We start from the raw sequence: 18762 nt of genomic DNA, 5'->3' as shown, positions 1-18762 counted from the left end.
CCCAATATGTTAAAGTAATATATATACTAAAGACCACAGCTTTTTCACTTCATCACTGTACTTGTTTAAGAACCTGGAATTCTGGGTTGTTTCACAGCTCATTTTCAAACGTTCTTGGGATCATCAAAACCCTTTTTTTATTAGTCATTAAAAAACCAAAATCCAAGGTCTACTTTATGTTTGAACTTAAAGCAGTAATTAATTTATACAAATTGCAGACAACTGGCTAGGTTTATATAGCTTGAACCCAGAAAAAGAAGTATTGTTGGCAATAATCACAACGAAAAATATTGAACCACAAATTGTGGAATGAAATCTGTGGGAAAGAGAATCAAGCAGAAAAAAGAGCCGTGTAAGAATTCCCAGTATATTGTTTTCTTTATTTTCTCTTTTCTTTTACGTTATTAATAATTGGAAGAATTTTGTCAGATTATGACAATGCCCTCTTTGATTGGAGCTCGTCATTGTCAGTAAAAAGCATCACTAACAAAAATTAAAAACCTCCTCCTCCTCTTGTTCTAATACCAGCACTCCCCCCCAGATCACATTATTAACCATTCTTTTTCATCTAGAGCCCACCTGGAACAAATTTTAACGGCTCTGATTGCTCAATAATTGGCAACGGACCCCACCTTTAATGGGTCCCATTCCACTCATTGCTCATTGTACTAACTCAGATCAACCCCCTGGGTCACCGGAGTAAGTTCCCTCAAACCCTCAAATTCAACAGAAAAAAAAGAAGAAGAAATTTCACACATACAATACAATTTCATTAATTTGATTTAATTACTACAATTTCCCTAAAATACTATCTTCAATATGCTTTCTTTGACCAAAAAAGCTAGTAGGGAAGAAAAAGCAGAAATTGTTTTTTTTTGGGGGGGGGTGAGGGGGGACTGGACTGCCTAATTTTATGATCAACTTACAAAGAAGTTTTAACAAGGAAAACCCAGATTTGGAAAGCATAAAAAAATGGCAGCTTGATTATATTTTTTTTTTCTTATGCTATTAATTATGTGTATCATACCCAGAGAGCGCCAACTTCGACGAGCTTGCGGACTAGGTGTCCACTAAGGTGGAGAGCCACAAGGGATTCAAGACCGCCGACGCATGTTCCGCCAATGAAGACAGCGGGAGCAGGACTCGGAGAGGAGAGGCTATCGTGGGCAGGAGGTGGAGGGAGGGAAGCGATCTCGTGGTCATCGAGTTCGATGACAGTTGGGTGAACCCCGATGGTGGCTAAGAGTTTTTTCATCACATGGCACATGCAACAGGAGGAGCGGCTGAAGATGATGACTGGGTGCTCCGATATCAACCTCCTGATTCGTGCCTCCGTTGGCTCCTCCTCGTCTATGGAAAAGCCGGCGCCGCTGATGGCCGTGGTGCTCATGGGGGTGCTGTTTGAGGAAGGAGGAGGTTGTGGTGGTGGCAGTGGACTTAGATCAAGCTGCACAACGTCACTCGACCAGCTCCTTAACCTTTGCATCGCCAAAACAAAACAAAACAAAAAAAAATCAAGGAAGCTTTTGTGTGTGATTGTGGTAATGTCAACGAGAGAAAAACTAGTGCGATGGGAGAGTTAAATACTACGTATAAAACAGAGTGAGAGGGAAGAGAAAAGTGCCTTTGCTTCGGTTATGGTTTGCTTACATCATAAAGTACCATGTTACATAGGTGTTTTTTTTTTAAATCAAAAGTTTATTATACTTTAGAGTTGTGAGAAGATTATTTATAAGTTAAGTTAAATAAAATATATATATTTTAAAAGATTTAATATTTATTAATATAATATATTTAATAATTATTAGCTTAATTTATTTGACTTAGTAATTTAAGTTATAAATAGGTTCTTTTATAATCATAAAAAATATATCCATTAAATATTAGAATTCATAACCCATTTAGAGAATTTTGTATTTTGTTTTCGAGTTTTTTGAGTTTAGTTTTTTATCTCTATTTTTTGCACTTTTTGTTCTTTTACCATTATAGTAAAATTATTTTTATCTGTGATTTTTTATCCTCTTTAGAAGGATTTTTCTACATTAAATTTGTATGTTCAATTTTTTAATTTATTTCGTTATTTTTTTATTTATTGATTAATCGGGTTGATCCTATCAATGTTAAATTTATCAAAAATTCTGAGAGCTGGAATTGATATATTTAGTAATATTTTTGTGTTTTGTTTTGTTTTGATCAAAGTCATGTGCATGTACATTGGCATTTTTCGAAGCCAAGATTAGAAAGGGAAATGATGGCGTGGGTTGGATATTTTTGAAGATGACAAGAGTAAAATTTAAAGGCTACCATCTTAAAATTAGATGGAAAAAAAAGAAAATATCTATTCAGATTCTCTTCTATGTTGTCGGATTTTGACATGTTTACATATGTAATTGTACATAAGAGCTGCATATAGTTTCTATTTGAGTCGTATGAAATACAAGGGGATAAGATTAAAGAAAGAAAAATGAAATAACAAATGATTGGAGAGGGTGGATTACACATGCCGATGCAAACGAGTGAGGGGACAATACATCGTGCGTCACAATAATACGGTAGTTCGGAAATACTGGATATTTGCCGGAGCGGTCACATGGGATGGTTGGTTGATGATCGTAGTAAATATCCCCCCTTACGTCACCTTCAACGCCACGTGGAACCCGTATATTGAACTGTGAGTAACCCATTTTAAATTAAATCGTACTGCTGCTGATACTACAGTGAAAAAAGCAAGCAGGGGCTGAATAAAAAAGAGAGCTGGGGTGGCTGGTCCACTAGCATGACATAACCATCGGAACGAAATAACACCGGCCACGTCATCGTGACGTTCCCAGCATGACAAGTGGTAGCTGTGTTTCGATTTCCTTCAGGCATGGAGGGCTTCCGGGGGGATGAAAGAGAGAGATTAATTAGAGATAGAGACGCAAATGTGGGGCCACCCCAACCTTTTTGGGTCACAATGGTATAGCCAATGAGTGAGTGACACGTGGATGATGAGCATGCTTCTATGGTGATAGGGGATTGGGGGTCGTGGGGAGGAGGGGACCCACCATTATTGGATATGGGAGTGTAAAACGGTAAAGCGGAGCTGGAAGGAGTCCCCATTAAAGGAGGACCGTTGATGGTGATAAAATAAAAATGATGATATAAATAAAAAGGGGATGGCGTCAGCATCAGCATCAGCATCACCTTTCAACTTTGGTCCCGCTTAACCCTCTTTCTTTAATTATTTTCACCTTACCTCCTCACTTATGATTGTTTTTTTTGGGGGGAGTTGCACCAATCTCTATTATTTAGTGTTGCTATACTTAATACCTTGGGCGATGAATGAATCATAGGAAATTGTTAAAATCCTAAGTTTTTCTAATGTATTATAATTCATCGCTTCATTCAAAAAAATAATTTGAAAAACAAAACCTAAAAATTAAAGAAATCATTTTTTAAGTTAAATGGTTACTTTTAGATGTAGTTATTTATTAGTGGTGTTTTTTTATATAGAGAGAGAGATCAACGTAATATTAGTGGTATTTTTTTAATCCATGATTGACATTTTAATGAAAATTAAATTTATAATATAATTATAAGGTTTGATAAATGAAAATATTAAATTACAAAAAAAACATATTTTACATATTCAATGATTATTTTTATTTTAAATAGTAAAATAAAATTAATAATTTTAAAATTTATGTCTTATTTGGTTATTAGTGTAACAACGTAAGGGAAAAAATTACTTATTATTTATGTATGACAATAATTAAACATTTTAATTTTGAAATAAAAAAGATGCATAATTAGTATAGTTTTAATCTTGAAATTATAAAGGTGGATAATAACTCTTGTAAATAATAAAATCTCTTTAAATAAGCGAAAATGTTTTTCTCTTTACTCAAAATAAGGCATAAGTGTGATTAAATATTACTAATTAAATTTATTATTATTATTATTTTATATACTAAAACATGGATGCAAACACCATTTCTTCCACTTGAACAATCAATGAAAACATGAATATTGTGGTATGCGAAGCATTGAATTTTGACTTTACTTAACCGAAAGAAAGAAAAGAAAAAGATTGATATTGATTGGAGATAGAGAAGAAAAACAGAAGAGGACGTATAATGTAGGCAGCTATAATGGCAATGGCGAATGATGGGAAAAACCTCCCTCTTTTTTTCCCTTGGACAAAATGCATATAAAGAAAAAGAAGAGACCAAAGTAGCAGGCTTTGAAGAAGGTGGTCATCATGCATAAAGGGTCAAATCCGAAAATCAAATCAGAGGAAAAGGAAAAGAGAGAAGAAGAAGAAGAAGAAGGTGTTTGTCGTCATGCTGAAAGCGTCATCAGCCGAAGATGAGGGAGGATTGGACGAAAATATTTAAACGCTGTTGCCAGAACTGAGAGAAAGTAAAAGCATGCCTAACATGCATTTCTTTAACCCGATCCAAGACAAAATACCAAAAGAAACAAGGCTGAATCGGATGCCACACAGCCTCGCCCATTTACAGCATTGGCAGGCAAAGAATGCCAGTACGCCCCTCTTTACTTCGTTTCCTTTATGCATGCATACAAATAATAGCTGCTTCGTGTAATAATAAATACTCAATGGAATCCAACTATTACAACACAGCTCTCAAATTGTTAAGAGTATAAGTAGACTAATAATTGAAAATTTCAGACAAAGCAAACTAAATTTTACACATAACATCATGAAATTTTAGAACTTACACGTATAATTGTAGAAGATGAATTTCAAACTTAGTACTCATAACTCAAAATCTCCGCTTTTGCTAATAAGCCAAGTCCTTGTTAACAAATAATTTTTGTTTTTAAATGCAATAAACATGCCTTTACTAAAATTTATACTACTTGCTAAGGAATTGTTTAAAAATTAAAGATAAAATATAAAATATAGTTTAAATTCTATATTTATGAAATGATCTAATCATATTTCCTAATTAATTTTAAATAATATATATCCAACAATTTTAAACTTATGTTTAGTTATTTTTTCAAATTTTATTTTTTTATTTTCAATTTATCAAACTTACCAACAGGGATGTGGAAGTTTTTTCTTTTTTCTTTTTTTAAATTCCATCAATAAATGAAATTATTCATTGAAGTGCAATTTTTTTTTACAAATTTATTATCTTGAGATGATTGATCATTGGTCAATGACTAGTACTGTAGGGTCCCATAAAATTTCTTTTTCATGGATCATTTCTAAAAGGAATTCCATTTAATTCATACAATTAAATGCTGAGTTGGTTGATAATATATGTAAAGTGATGTTACATTATCTATAAATTCGAAAAAAATAAATGAAAAATAATATTATAAATAAAATTTTAATTGCCTTCACAAGCTTTTCCTATTTTTTTTTCATTTTTCTAAATTAAAAAAATAATGGGTTCGGTGCATCCATCATAGACCTTGGCCAACGAAATCATTTCAGCTGTCAATTATTATCGATAAAAAGAAAATTTATTGTAGCAAGTTGGAAAGTCGCAAAATCAATATCCCCTAACCCACTTCACATTTATTGCTGGTATTACACCATAGTTGAAAATAAAATTCGAATAGACAACCAATGTTGGATTTTATTAGATTTTTTTTTATACTAAAAAAACACTAAACTAATAAATTTTGATGCGATAAAAAAATTGATTTGCCATTTTTTCTAAAAGAGAAAGACTCCCTCTAGCTTTAAAAATAATTTTATTTTTTTAGTTTCATTTTTGGAAAGGTATTTTTATTTTCTATTTTATTAAATTTGAAGTTTTTATTTGGTAAATAAAAATATTTTTTATAATAAAAATATGAAATCTTGTTTAGTACCTATTTTGTGGGGGAAATTATGGAAAAAAAAAAGTCTTCTTTCTTTTTTTTGAAAAGTAGGTCGTTTTTTCTTTTCTTATTTTCAGGAAAATAGGTTAATTTTTTTAAAGAGAAATAGAAAATGCTTCTTGCAGTCAACCTTTTCAGCTGACATGTCAGTTAAATATTAGTGGTTTTGTCATTGAGTATTGGGTTCAATTTTTCTTTTACATTTGTATTTTTATTTCATGTTGCTTTAAACTTTTTTAAAAATTTTAATTAATGTTTTTAATTGACAAATATATTGTTTTCAAGTTTTTTATTTATATTTTTAAATAGTGTTAAAAAATCAATTAAAAAATTTGAAAACAATATATTTGTCGATTCATTAACAAATTTAACTATCTAACTAAAAGAGTAGATGTATTTAAAGAAAACACGTTTTGTAAAAAACGTTTTCCGACAAGTCAGCTGAAAACATTTCTTGTAGGAAGTATTTCCTGTTTCTCTCCAAAATCTGACATATTCCCCTAAATTTGAAAAAAAAAACAGTTTACTTTACTGAATATGTTTTAAAATCGATTTTTTTATGTAATTTACCCCTATTTTCTCGTGATAGAATAATGAGAAATAATATAAATTAGTACATCAATATGGCTACAATCAATATATTGTATATTAAAAAATTATTGAATAATATTTTCAAATATATATGATTTTGAACAGTGACCAATTAAATTGAAAGTTAAAAGCCAATGTATTCGACTCTTTCAATTTTATAAAGAAAATTTAGAATAATTAAAATAATTTTTTTTATGATTTTCAAAACAAAATATTTTTTATTTTCTAAAAATTATAATTATAAGCTAAACACGTTTTTTAATATTTTTTTTTATTTTTCTAAAAAGCAAGAATGTATATTTTTATTTTTAAATAGTACATTTTTATAACCTCAAAATATATATTTTACTAATTAAATGAAATTAGTAAAAATAAATTAATTTTAAAAATAATTTAAAACACAAAATAACACTTTAAAAGTAATTAATGTAATAGCCTGATTTTTCAGTGGTATTAAAAATAGTGGTTCGAGGCCGCCAAATCCAACAAGTAAGTTCGTAAATATTAAATATAATATTTACGAGTCAAATATGGTTTTAAAAAGGTTTTTGAATTACTAAATTGTGTTTTATAATGATTTATTATGTCAAGTGGTTTTAGAAAGTGAGGTATCGGGACCTCGTTTCTATAAACCGAGTCGTAAATATTTTTATAAATATTTTCGGAGTGCCATTAAGGTAGTATTAAAGTTTCGTTCAAAACTTTTAATGTTTCAATAGTTAATTAATTAAAAAGGACTAAATTGAAAAAAGTGCAAAACTTGCTAATAATAATATTTAAGTGATTAAATGGCTTGATAAATAAATGAGGGAGGACTTAAGAAGCAATTAAACCTAAATTAAAATGATGAGGCGGCATAAGAGAAAAAAATAATAAAATAAGGCCATTCAATGGTAAAATTGTAAATTTGATGAAATCAAATTAAAACAAATTAGATTTGGATAGTTTTCTAGACATTTCTTCTTCAATTTTCAGTTCAAAATAGACATAGAAGAGAGCTGAATCTGGTTCTTCAATTTTTTGCTTCATGTGAGTTCAATTCTTACCCGTTTCTTGTAATTTTTATATTTTTGAGATTGATACAATTAGGTATAACTAAATCTTACCTTAGTTTTTGATTTTATTAAAAATTTTGAAAGTTGTCATTGATAAACATTAGATTTTTTTGATGAATAACATGGATTTAGAGCTTTGATTATGTAGTATGATGATTTTATAAAGTGATTTTGTTAAATATTGATTTTAGGATTAAATTACAAAAATGTTAAAAATACAAGGGTTTGTTGTGAAATTATTGCATAAATGGGATGTTTTGAATATCATGAACATTTGGATAGCTTGGGTTTGTATTAAAAATAGTTAATTTGCATGTTTTGGGCTCAGTGACTAAATTGAATAAAAGTAAAACTTTAGGGGCAATTTTGTAAAAATATCAAAAATGACCAAATTGCATGAAATGAATTATTTTATTGTCTAAATTAATATATGGAATGAAATTATTAATTTAGATCAAGATCGAGTGGAAAATCGAGGAAAATGAAAAATTACCAAAGTGCCCCTAAATCTTGGTATTTCTTCAATTTAACCAGGTAAGTTCGTATGAATTGTATTATGTAAAATTTTGATTAAAGTGGATGTTAATTGGTGATTGGTATTATATATATGTTCTATTGTTGGAATTGAATTATTGTTGAAAATATATTATCGAATTTAATACTCAGTTTTGATTGAACGCGATATTTGAGTACATTCATAATTTGGTATATCATGGTATTGGAAGGAGACAACGGCATTTACCCAAGTAAACCGGGGTTTAGCATTTGTTGCGATCTCTCGTGTTTTACTTTCTGTTTAGCTCTAATGAGCTTTTATTGGTGTATTCGGAAGGACTAGCTCTTATGAGTTTTTGTTAACGATGTACTCTTATCCGTAAGTCGTTCTTCGATTTGGGAAAGTCTTGGTAAAGTGATTTGTTTAATGAATTTGAAAGTTATCCAACGATATTCTAAATTGTTCAACGGGCAATGTTCTGTTACGAGACTATATGAGTTTGATACAAACTAATACAGGTATATACATGAAATACATGAAAATGATGGTATATGATATATTGATATATAATGATATATTGAAATGGATGATATATGTATATGAAGAAACGGTAAGAGAATGATATGTATCATGACATGAACATATACAAATATCTTTGATATGTTGATACATGGAAATTATGTAAGTTGAGACGAGTAATAAACTTAAGTGTGACATGTTGAGATAATATGATTATCGATGTTAAATTTATATGAAATATGTTCAACTATGCTAATAAGTGTTGTTGTTTGATGCTTAGGCAAATGCCAAGCTGTTGGTTGAATGGTAATATGTTTAATTATAAGTTGTATTGAAATGGTAAGTGTTCAAATGAAAATATGCTTGAGCTCATGAAAGAGTGGTAAGGTTTAAAGTTATTTAAAATCCTACTATGCTAGGGATGATATGTATAAGTGATGCTGTGGAATTATTCACATTGTGAGTTGTTGAATATAGCTTCATGAATCTTGTGGTATCGATATTGGATTGTTCTTGATATGTATAAATTTCATATTTGAAAAGAATTGATATGATTAAAGTTTATACGAGCTTACTAAGCATTCATTGCTTATGTAGTTGTTTTCCTTTACTTTTAGATTATTGGAAGCTCGATTGGGTTGGAAGCTTGTCGGAGTTATATTACACTATCCATAAGTTCTATTGGTACTTTCAGATGTTTTAATTTTGATTATAATGGCATGTATAAGTATTTTGTTTAATGTTGGCCTATATGTAATTTGTTGAGATTAGCCACTTATTTTGGCTTGTTTTGGTTGCCTAATTATGGCTTGTTGATATGCATAATGTTGATTATAGGTTGACTCAAAATTGGGTGAGAAATATGGCTTGTAAAATTACCTATTTTCGTCCACACGGCCGTGGCCCCCCTATATCTTTTAAAGAGAGCAAGTCAGTATATTTACATGGCTGTGTGACCCCTGCAATGTTGAAAATTTTAAATGTTTCTGAATTTTTTTTTAAGTTTTCGATTTAGTCTCGATTTGTTTCTAATGCGTAATTTTAGCCTTAATGGCTCGTTTAAGGGACAATATGCATAATTTTGATTGGTTTTTGACATGAATGCTATATGATATGAAATGTTTGTATTTTCTGTTTGTTTGATTTGTAAATTTCGGTAATGCTCCGTAACCTTATTCAGGCGACGGATTCGGGTTAGAGGTATTACATTTAAATTTAAAAAAATAGAAAGCAATTGATAATGAAATGTTAATTAATTAAATTATTTGATAAACAAAAATAATTTAAATAAAGTAAATATATAAAATAATTAATTATTGCAATGGTAATTTCAATTTTTCACTTCACACTTTCATTTTTCGTCTTGGTTTGACATTTGTCGTAGGGAAACTTTACTATAACTTTTAGTAGATATAACCAAATCAATTAAATTTCATATTAATATATTATGTTAATAGTTAATTAACATAATTTTTATTATTATCACATAATAATTATAAATATACTAATAAATTATTTTGAAACCTATTTTAATAATAGAATAGATAATAAAAGATATTATCAATCCACAAATTTCTCAAAACTCAAATTTTTATACACAGAACATATTTGGCACATTATCAATGTCATATAATAAAATATTAAAAAATGCATATTAATTTTTTAAAATTATTTATGGAATAACCTTAATTTTCACATGGTAAAGTAATCCAAGTACTAAAATATTTTCGTTCCCTTTTCATTTGTCATCTAACCTGGGTAATGTTATCTCTTTTCACAATATGTAACATATATATATTATTGATTGTAAGTATTAATTAAATTATATTTAATAATTTTTTAAAATTACATATGAATTTTGTAAAATTTCGTTAATAATATTGTTACAAGATTAAAACATAATAATACATAAATTTAATATTTAAAAACAATACTTTAAAATTATTTTTAAAATAAAAAACAATATAATAGTAGATTTATAAAATTGTAAATTTTAATATAATTTTATTATTAATTAATAAATATAAATTATTAATTAAAATTAAGTATTATGAGCACTAAATAAATTATTGTACTGTTATTTATATTTTAAAATATCTAATTTAATTTTAATAATGTATTTAATTTGTATACATAAATTTAACAAAAAATATATATCCACCAAACGCACGTTAAAAGAAAACAGTAGTTTCCGATTAACGTGGAAAAAATAATCATAATCTATCATATTCTAAATACTCTTTATGAAAACCTCTAAACTACCATTCCTTTTTTTTAAAAATAATTTCTTATCATATTCTTCGCAATAACTCTTTAAAAGAAGTAGGTGCACGCGCTCATGGTGGAATTTCTTTTAAGAAGATGAGGTTTGCCATTCTTACACGATTCGTTCTTTAAGACAATCCGCACGTGAGTAATCACATGCTCCGTACTTTCAATAAGGCGGTGATCTAGGAGATGATGTTGACTGCAAATCCGTACCCGTTACCCGGATCCGTATCATATCCTTACTGGGTCCAGGCAACCCACGTCCCTTGGTTTATTAGTGCTTAGTAGTTAATAACTCAATAACCCCTGTGCCGCTGCACTGCCGCACATTAGCCGAGCCCCTTGGCTTTTTTCTCTTCTCCGGCTCTTTCACTTGTCGGCGCCGCTAGTAAAAATTTACTTTATTTTTATAACGTTGACTGATTGAAGTTGACACATGAGTCATATGGTGGGACCCAGTGGTGTCATGATCTGAATCTCTGTCGGCTCTTAATCGCAAGGTAGTTTCATGTAGTTGTATAAATTGGTTTTCTTGGAACGGATTGATATCAAATTGTGGTTTCTAAAATTGCAACATAACCGTCCCAATAAAATTTCAACATAATATTTGGTAAAAGAAGTGAAATTAATGGTGAATATCTGGATTACTTGAATTTAATCAAGGGTTAAATGATGAATGCCACACACGTGGCAGATTAGATGTAATTAAGTTGCGGGGGCGTATGGTTAAAATGATGCCTGCTTTGGCTTCACACCACCTTAAAGATAAGATGAAGGTCGAACAACACAGGTGGCGATCACTCAGCTAGACCTCATTTTAACCGTACGAAAAATACAAGACAAGAGGCGAGGGGGGGGGGCATGAACGCATGGATAAGTGACAGGTCATTGGAAAATGAAATGATATTTGGGTACCCATTTCTCCAACAAGCTTCATCCTTTTCGATTTGGAAATTTTAGTTTTCATTTTATCGCAATAAAATATGTTGGTCAAAATAGCATAGTGTCAGTTGTAGTACATACAAATCTTGTCCTGTCTACAAAATCACCTGGATGGATGGTTCATGTTAATAAATAAACATATTTTTCAGTTGGATTCAAGACAATTGAATCTGATAAATAAAAAAAGAGACTTACTTCAGAAAAATAAGTAATTCATATAAATGAGTTATATATGATTTCATATAAATACATTGTAGGATATACTATATTACTGGATTGGTGAAAGAAAATTAGCGTTTATTTTATTATCATAAAATTACTATACATACGAAAGGCCCTTTGCGGGTGAAGACGAAGAACATAATTTCTGGCCCAAGTTTTTCTTGTATTGATCCAGTTAAAAGAAACCTTGTAAGAGCAAGCAACTGTATTGGCCCATTTCTTTTTCTCCTTGGATATTTTGTGTGTTAATTTTTTCTGATAAATCGACATCACATCGATCAGTGTCAAGAGAATATTTGCAACTCTGGTTATGCTGTGTGGATTGAGAAGAACCTGGTTTAACAGCCAAGGTAATACGTACCTTTTATTGTGGAGTCACCAGATTCGTTGCAATGTCATGCTCTCAGATCAGGAGAGTTCCGCACTTCAACGCAGAAAAAGAAAGAAAAATGCTTATTCTGCAAAACATGAAAAATAAACTTGTACACCCAAATCTTGCTCAGTATATATTACAAATGTGAAAAAGATAAGCATTGGTGTGGCACAATACTTTATCCCAACAAAACGAACTTATCTCTTGTTTAAAGCCTTGAGTTGGAACTCAAACCCGGAAGAGCATCGCACTATTCGAAGTGAGTGGAAACGGAGCAGTTGCGTGTATTAAAAGAACTAAACTACTGGTATAAGCAGCATATCAGTATCACTCCCCTGCTAAACTTGATCAGCTACTTTCTTTTTAATGCTTGTGGATCATACATCATTCGTCAACATCAAATGGTAAGACAAACACGCCCCAAGGAATCTCAAACAGGGACAGGTATTCGCAATCCGAATGAGTTCAAACAAATCATTTTCAATCGAGGTGGTGGTTTATTTTGTCCTGCACCGAGGAGAATCAACGACTCATTTGAAAAAGCATCGAAGCTTATAACATTTTTGGGGTTTTATAAGGGGCCCTACAATGATGTTGCTGTGAAAGAACCATAAACATGCTCGGTACTAATATGTTCTATTTTATTTATTCATTCACTTTCTGGTCCAACATAAAACAAATGGGCTATCTATTTCATCAATATAATCATTCACATACTGACAAAGACCAAACGCCATTAATATGCTTTGTGTACTCCCACTTTCCATTTGCCGAATCTTATTAATAATCTACTACACCCTCTTCCTCTTTGCAACACCTAAAGCGAAGGAAAAATGGCTCTCGTTCATGAAACTATTCAAAGTTCAGTTGGTGCAGAAGGGTTCTGGTCCTACTATCCTTATGGAACTACGGTGTCGATAATCATCACAGTGTTAGCCATGGTATTGGGGTATTTGTATGGTCCATATTGGAAGGTGAGAAGGGTGCCCGGTCCACCAACTATCCCACTGGTAGGACACCTGCCCTTGATGGCTAAGTACGGCCCTGATGTGTTTTCAGTCCTTGCTAAACAATACGGTCCTATTTTCAGGTCAGTTTTCATTTTTTTTTCTCATTTCCTCTTCAGGAAATACTTTGATTTGATGCATCAGTTATAAAAGTCAACACCCAACAAGAAGTTCTTTTTTTTTACTTGGAACTAATATATATATATTTTAAAATTTCTTGATAATATACATCTCTTCTTCAATGAGCATGGTTTTATTCATTTAACGGTTCATCGACCATTGAAGAAAATAAACAGAAAATCATTTTGTGTCTTTTTTTAGAAAAAAAACTCTGGAGAAAGTGAGTGGGATGAGCCTTATCTTTTGTCTTTCGTACAAGATGTAGAACAGATAAAATAAGAATCTGAATTGACCTTTAGAAGCCCCAATAGTTTGTCCCTAGCATTACCAGGATCATATCTGAAGGCTAGCCAAAAGAGTGATAATTTTTTGATAATGTCATGTTTTAGTTATTTTACATCTAAAAGGTATCTGATTGGTTGCATCTTACAAATTTATACAAGATGTTGCATTACGGCCACCCCACTTTGTTCCACAAAATTAACTTTAATAGTAAAACAATGGGCTGGTTTTTTGGTGGTGGCACAGGTTTCATATGGGTAGACAACCCTTGATAATCGTTGCAGATGCAGAGCTTTGTAAAGAAGTTGGAATAAAGAAATTCAAGGACATTCCAAATAGAAGCATTCCTTCACCTATTGCTGCCTCCCCACTTCATCAAAAGGGTCTTTTTTTCACCAGGTACTCTCACATATATATAGCTAACCCCATAAAGGGTCTCTTTTTAAGATTATGAACTTGATGACATCTCAAATTCCAGGGATGCAAGATGGTCCACCATGAGGAACACAATATTATCTGTCTATCAACCATCACACTTGGCTAGCCTAGTTCCCACCATGCAAAATTACATTGAATCAGCTACTGAAAATCTCCATTCATCTAAACAAGACATTGTTTTCTCTAACCTTTCACTCAAATTGGCAACTGATGTAATTGGACAAGCTGCTTTTGGGGTTAACTTTGGTCTCTCTAAACCACAATCGATCAATGAATCAATCAGGAACGTGGATAAACAAGGCAGTCAAGATGATGAAGTCTCTGACTTCATCAATCAACATATCTACTCCACAACACAACTTAAGATGGACTTGTCAGGTTCTGTGTCGATTATATTAGGTTTACTTGTTCCCATATTACAGGAGCCTTTCAGGCAGATTTTGAAACGAATACCGGGAACCATGGACTGGAAAGTTGAGAGGACTAACAAGAAACTGAGTGGCAGGCTTGATGAGATTGTGTCAAACAGAATGAAAGACAAGAACCGAGGTTCAAAGGACTTCTTGTCTCAAATATTGAGTGCAAGGGAATCAGAGAATGTGGCCAAGAATGTTTTCACTCCTGACTATATCAGTGCAGTTACTTATGAACACCTCCTTGCTGGTTCAGCAACGACATCCTTTACATTGTCATCGATTGTTTATTTAGTTGCTGGACATCCAGAGGTTGAGAAAAAGTTGGTTGCAGAGATTGATGGGTTTGGTCCACATGACCAGGTGCCAACTGCTTATGATCTCCAACATAAATTTCCTTATCTTGATCAGGTAAGTCCCTGGCGCTTCTTCATTTTCTGACTTTTTTTTGCATTGTCACAAAAAATTCAAGACTGGATTTATTCTTGTATCTGGTTTGACTTTAGGTGATCAAAGAAGCTATGAGGTTCTACATAGTTTCTCCATTAGTTGCAAGAGAAACATCAAAAGAAGTGGAGATAGGAGGTTACCTTCTGCCTAAGGTATTACTTATCAGAATCTCAATGTAATTTCATTCCTGTTTATGGACTAATGCCCTTGTCTATGATCTTTGACGTGCAGGGAACTTGGGTGTGGTTAGCAGTTGGGGTCTTAGCAAAAGATCCAAAGAATTTCCCAAACCCAGATAAGTTTATACCAGAACGGTTTGATCCAAACTGTGAAGAAGAAAAACAAAGGCACCCGTATGCTCTCATACCCTTTGGAATTGGGCCACGGGCATGCGTCGGCCGGAAGTTCTCCTTACAGGAAATCAAACTTTCCTTGATACATCTATATCGGAAATATACATTTCAACATTCTTCAACCATGGAAAATCCTTTGGAGCTTGAATATGGCATAGTTCTCAACTTCAAACACGGTGTAAAACTCACTGTCACAAAAAGAACATGATTATTGTATCTGACTGAGTTATATTTCCTCAGTCGTATTAATGCAAAAAGGTGTCATACTATACGCCTAAAATTCTAAAACAAATGAAAGAACAAAGAAATGTTTGGTCAGATCCCTTCACCTATTTTACATTTTTATTAGTGCTATGTACAATTTTGCTGTAAAAGTTATTGGACGTTGCTATGGAGTGCTTCGAAGGGTATTTTATGAATTCTATTACAGTAAAAGATATATTTAATAACCTTAAAAGAGAGTTTGCAAAATTATTTTATCACTTGGTGAATGCAGCCAGAAGTGACACCCTTGGGCTAGGGAGTCCCATGTATGCAAGTGTGGGTGAGACTCGAATTTTGTGGCTCGGTCGTGGTGAAGGTATTGGAACAGAGGTTCCAAAGCGACCAGGGGTGACTCTGGGAGACAGGTTAACTTGTTCCAGAGCTTGGAATTGCAGTTCTTTTGGGTACTCTCTGACACAGCCAATTCGAGGACCAATCCCACTTGTCCACTTGCAAGACAAAGGTTTGGCCATGTTGAATGCTTGTGCTGCACTGCTGTCTATGCTAACTTCAAGACTTTCAGTTCTGATGCACTCATCATTTGCGGGCTCATCATCGACCTCTACAGTCTTTGAATCTCTCGATTTTTCTGTTTCCATTGTATCTTTAATTACCCCATGCTTGGACTCATAGCCGACAACTTTGTTTGAGGTGTAGCCCTCATCTACTGCACATCTCTGCTCCAGAAATGAGAATGTAAGCACTATCCTGACAAGATTAATCAAATTCTGGTAGCTATCTATATTGTTAAATCTCCACAAAGCTTAAGTTAAAGTCTAATGACTTCTTTTTTATTACCTTAACGTTGGTTAAATCCACATTGTGTTCTTCAAGGAAAATAATGAATTCCTTGAAATTGTCTTCAGTTGGTAGATAATGACCACTGTAAGGCCAAACAGCCTGGAGAGGAAGAGAAGAACTTCAAAGAATTTAAACAAATCGGTTTTATTGGTGATTGGTATTTGAAATGCAATAAATGTACCTCAAGAAATCCATGAGAAGCCACCAATCTTCCAGCAGCTGTTGTAGCACCTCCTGAAAGGAAACTCGAGTGCTGAAATACCCCTTTCTTCTTTTTCCCAACATACAAGGATCTTGTTGTGCTAAGCACAAAAATCCACTTAGAACCCTCAGTGGTGTGAACAGGCATCCCAGATTGCTTGTAAACAAGCTTTCCATTTTCCACAATCACTTCAAATGCTTCCCTTTCTTTCTGCAACCAAGAAAACCAGACATGGGTAAGGAATGTACAAAACATTTTAGCCATAATCAGTGCATTTAACAAGACTCACTGGTCCAAGATATTTGATGCATTGTCTTTGTAGATTTGTTCTTGGACACTTCTTGAGATTTAGTTCTTTGCCATCGCCAATATCCAACCTTCAATTTCAGATATCAGAACATAAAGGTATAATGGAGCAACCTTCAATAATGTCATTTTGAAGTCTGTTTATTGTTTAATTGAGTACAGTACCAGTAGAAGAAAGGTTGACTGCTCTTGCTTGCTGACCAAACATCATAGTAGAAGTGTAAATTGTGTCCATAACGATGTCGTGGGTCAATCTGCATAACATACAATATATGTTCAAATGATACAATATCTTAGCAAGACTTTTCCTATGCTATAACTATATATGAAAATATGGAGTGATAGGATATCAGTAAGCAAATTTGAAACTTGAATTAGCAAAACAAACTTACTCGGCTGGAATAGGGATAATTCTAATTCAAGAAAGATTATATGAACTTACAGCTTCAAGCCAATGTTGGAGGGCTAGTTTTTGAGCCTTCTCATCCTTAGACAAACCCTTCCCAACCTACAAAAGATCAATGGGATGATGATATTGTCAGCCTTAAAACAAATTTAGAAAGCAGCCATTGTTGAAAGGTTAGTAAAGTACCTTGGCAGCCCTTGTTTTAGCCCGTGCCCACTTTGATATGACAGTTTCATGTTTCTCAATTTCATAGAATGAAACAGAACACCTTCTTAGTGCTGCAGAATCTAAGGTCTTCCACCTACAATGTTTGAATGAAGAACCAAAGAAATTACTCAAAAAATAAAAAAAATAAAAACACCAAAAAGTGTAACAGGAGATTCAGATTTTATATTGAGAAAAGGTGACAAACCAGAGCTCCTCAACCACAACTGCACAATCTGCAAGATTCCTCCTTGTCCTATAGCCTCTATAGACTTTTTGAAGCTTAGTTGCAGCAGCATCGAGCTCACTTAGGGGCCTTGGAGAAAACATTATCACTGGTTTAGGGAGCTTTATAGTGGGTTTTACTGGTATAACGATTCCATTGGCTTTATCATTTGAGGGAACTGAATTTGCATTCCCTTGATCAAATGCTAAATGTTTGAAGGAATCGGAAGCTTCAAGCTTTGGTTCTTTAATGGGAAACTGAGAATCATCCTTCTCTGACCTTACAATAACCTTTTCCATGGCATAACTAAAAACTTGAAGTTTCAGGATTTCCTTCCAAGCTGATAAAAGCAAAGAAAGGGAAACACCCATTGATCTTAAAATCTCTTTACAGACTTCAAACCTGCAAAATCAGAATTATCAAACATGCTCGTTAGACTAAAAGAAAGCTATCATATTAATACCCTTGAGTTCGTATGAGAAAGCAGCTGAAATAGCTGAGCTGGGAGGGACATAAGTGAATATGGTGGGGTTTAGTGGCCTTCAAAGCGGCTCATAACAAGGATTTAAGAAGCCACAATTAGAAGAAATATGATCTAAACCAAAGCAAATTAAAAAAAAAAAAGAAGAACGAAGAAGAAAGAAGATAATAATAAAATTATAGTATGAAGCTCTCGGGTAAATAGGTTACTTATTTTACTACAACGACTGATTTATTTATTTATTTTCTGCATGGTCGTGGAAACTGTAGGAAGACGAGTTAGTTGCGGTGGGGACTCTGCTCTTTACATATTTGTACTGTTGTAGATGGAACTTCGTTTTCAGACATTACTTCGTAATTGAAGAATCTTCAACACCTTCAAGTTGCAATAAACTACGACTTTTTGACCACTTAATGAATCTACCTTTTTCTTTTCTTTTGCCTCAAATCAAAGATGTTCTCAAATTTCCAACATTGAGATCTTCTTTCTTTGATTTTAC

At 32.5% G+C, this 18762-nt stretch overlaps 3 protein-coding genes across 4 annotated transcripts; 1 reads left to right on the top strand and 2 right to left on the bottom strand.

The window, feature by feature from the left end:
* Positions 1–748: 748 nt before the first annotated feature.
* Positions 749–1699, bottom strand: LOC107907016 (glutaredoxin-C6). The gene has a single exon (XM_016834205.2). It carries the CDS (start codon positions 1484–1486, stop codon positions 1022–1024), a length of 465 nt encoding a protein of 154 aa, XP_016689694.2. The 5' UTR covers positions 1487–1699; the 3' UTR covers positions 749–1021.
* Positions 1700–13064: 11365 nt separating this feature from the next.
* On the top strand, positions 13065–15691 carry LOC107907017 (cytochrome P450 711A1). Its single transcript, XM_016834206.2, has 5 exons — positions 13065–13400; positions 13966–14118; positions 14198–14981; positions 15077–15172; positions 15252–15691. The coding sequence occupies exons 1-5, from the start codon at positions 13144–13146 to the stop codon at positions 15579–15581; spliced, it is 1620 nt and encodes a 539-aa protein (XP_016689695.1). The 5' UTR covers positions 13065–13143; the 3' UTR covers positions 15582–15691.
* LOC107907018 (IQ domain-containing protein IQM4) lies at positions 13963–18619 on the bottom strand. Of its 2 annotated transcripts, none has more exons than XM_016834210.2 (8): positions 17765–18619; positions 17539–17653; positions 17389–17454; positions 17112–17200; positions 16930–17017; positions 16620–16850; positions 16436–16537; positions 13963–16345 (listed from the first exon to the last, which is right to left on the bottom strand). In XM_016834210.2, exons 1-8 carry the CDS (start codon positions 18151–18153, stop codon positions 16298–16300), a joined length of 1128 nt encoding a protein of 375 aa, XP_016689699.2. In that variant the 5' UTR covers positions 18154–18619; the 3' UTR covers positions 13963–16297. The 2 variants fall into 2 exon arrangements, with proteins under 2 accessions (XP_016689699.2, XP_016689696.2); XM_016834207.2 differs by having other exon boundaries at positions 13963–16314; positions 17765–18581.
* Positions 18620–18762: the final 143 nt, after the last annotated feature.

This window comes from Gossypium hirsutum, chromosome D05 (assembly GCF_007990345.1).
Source record: "Gossypium hirsutum isolate 1008001.06 chromosome D05, Gossypium_hirsutum_v2.1, whole genome shotgun sequence".
In the NCBI taxonomy this organism is placed as follows: domain Eukaryota; kingdom Viridiplantae; phylum Streptophyta; class Magnoliopsida; order Malvales; family Malvaceae; genus Gossypium; species Gossypium hirsutum.
Note: the sequence above shows the minus strand (reverse complement) of the source record. Positions and strands in the feature narration are given on the sequence as shown.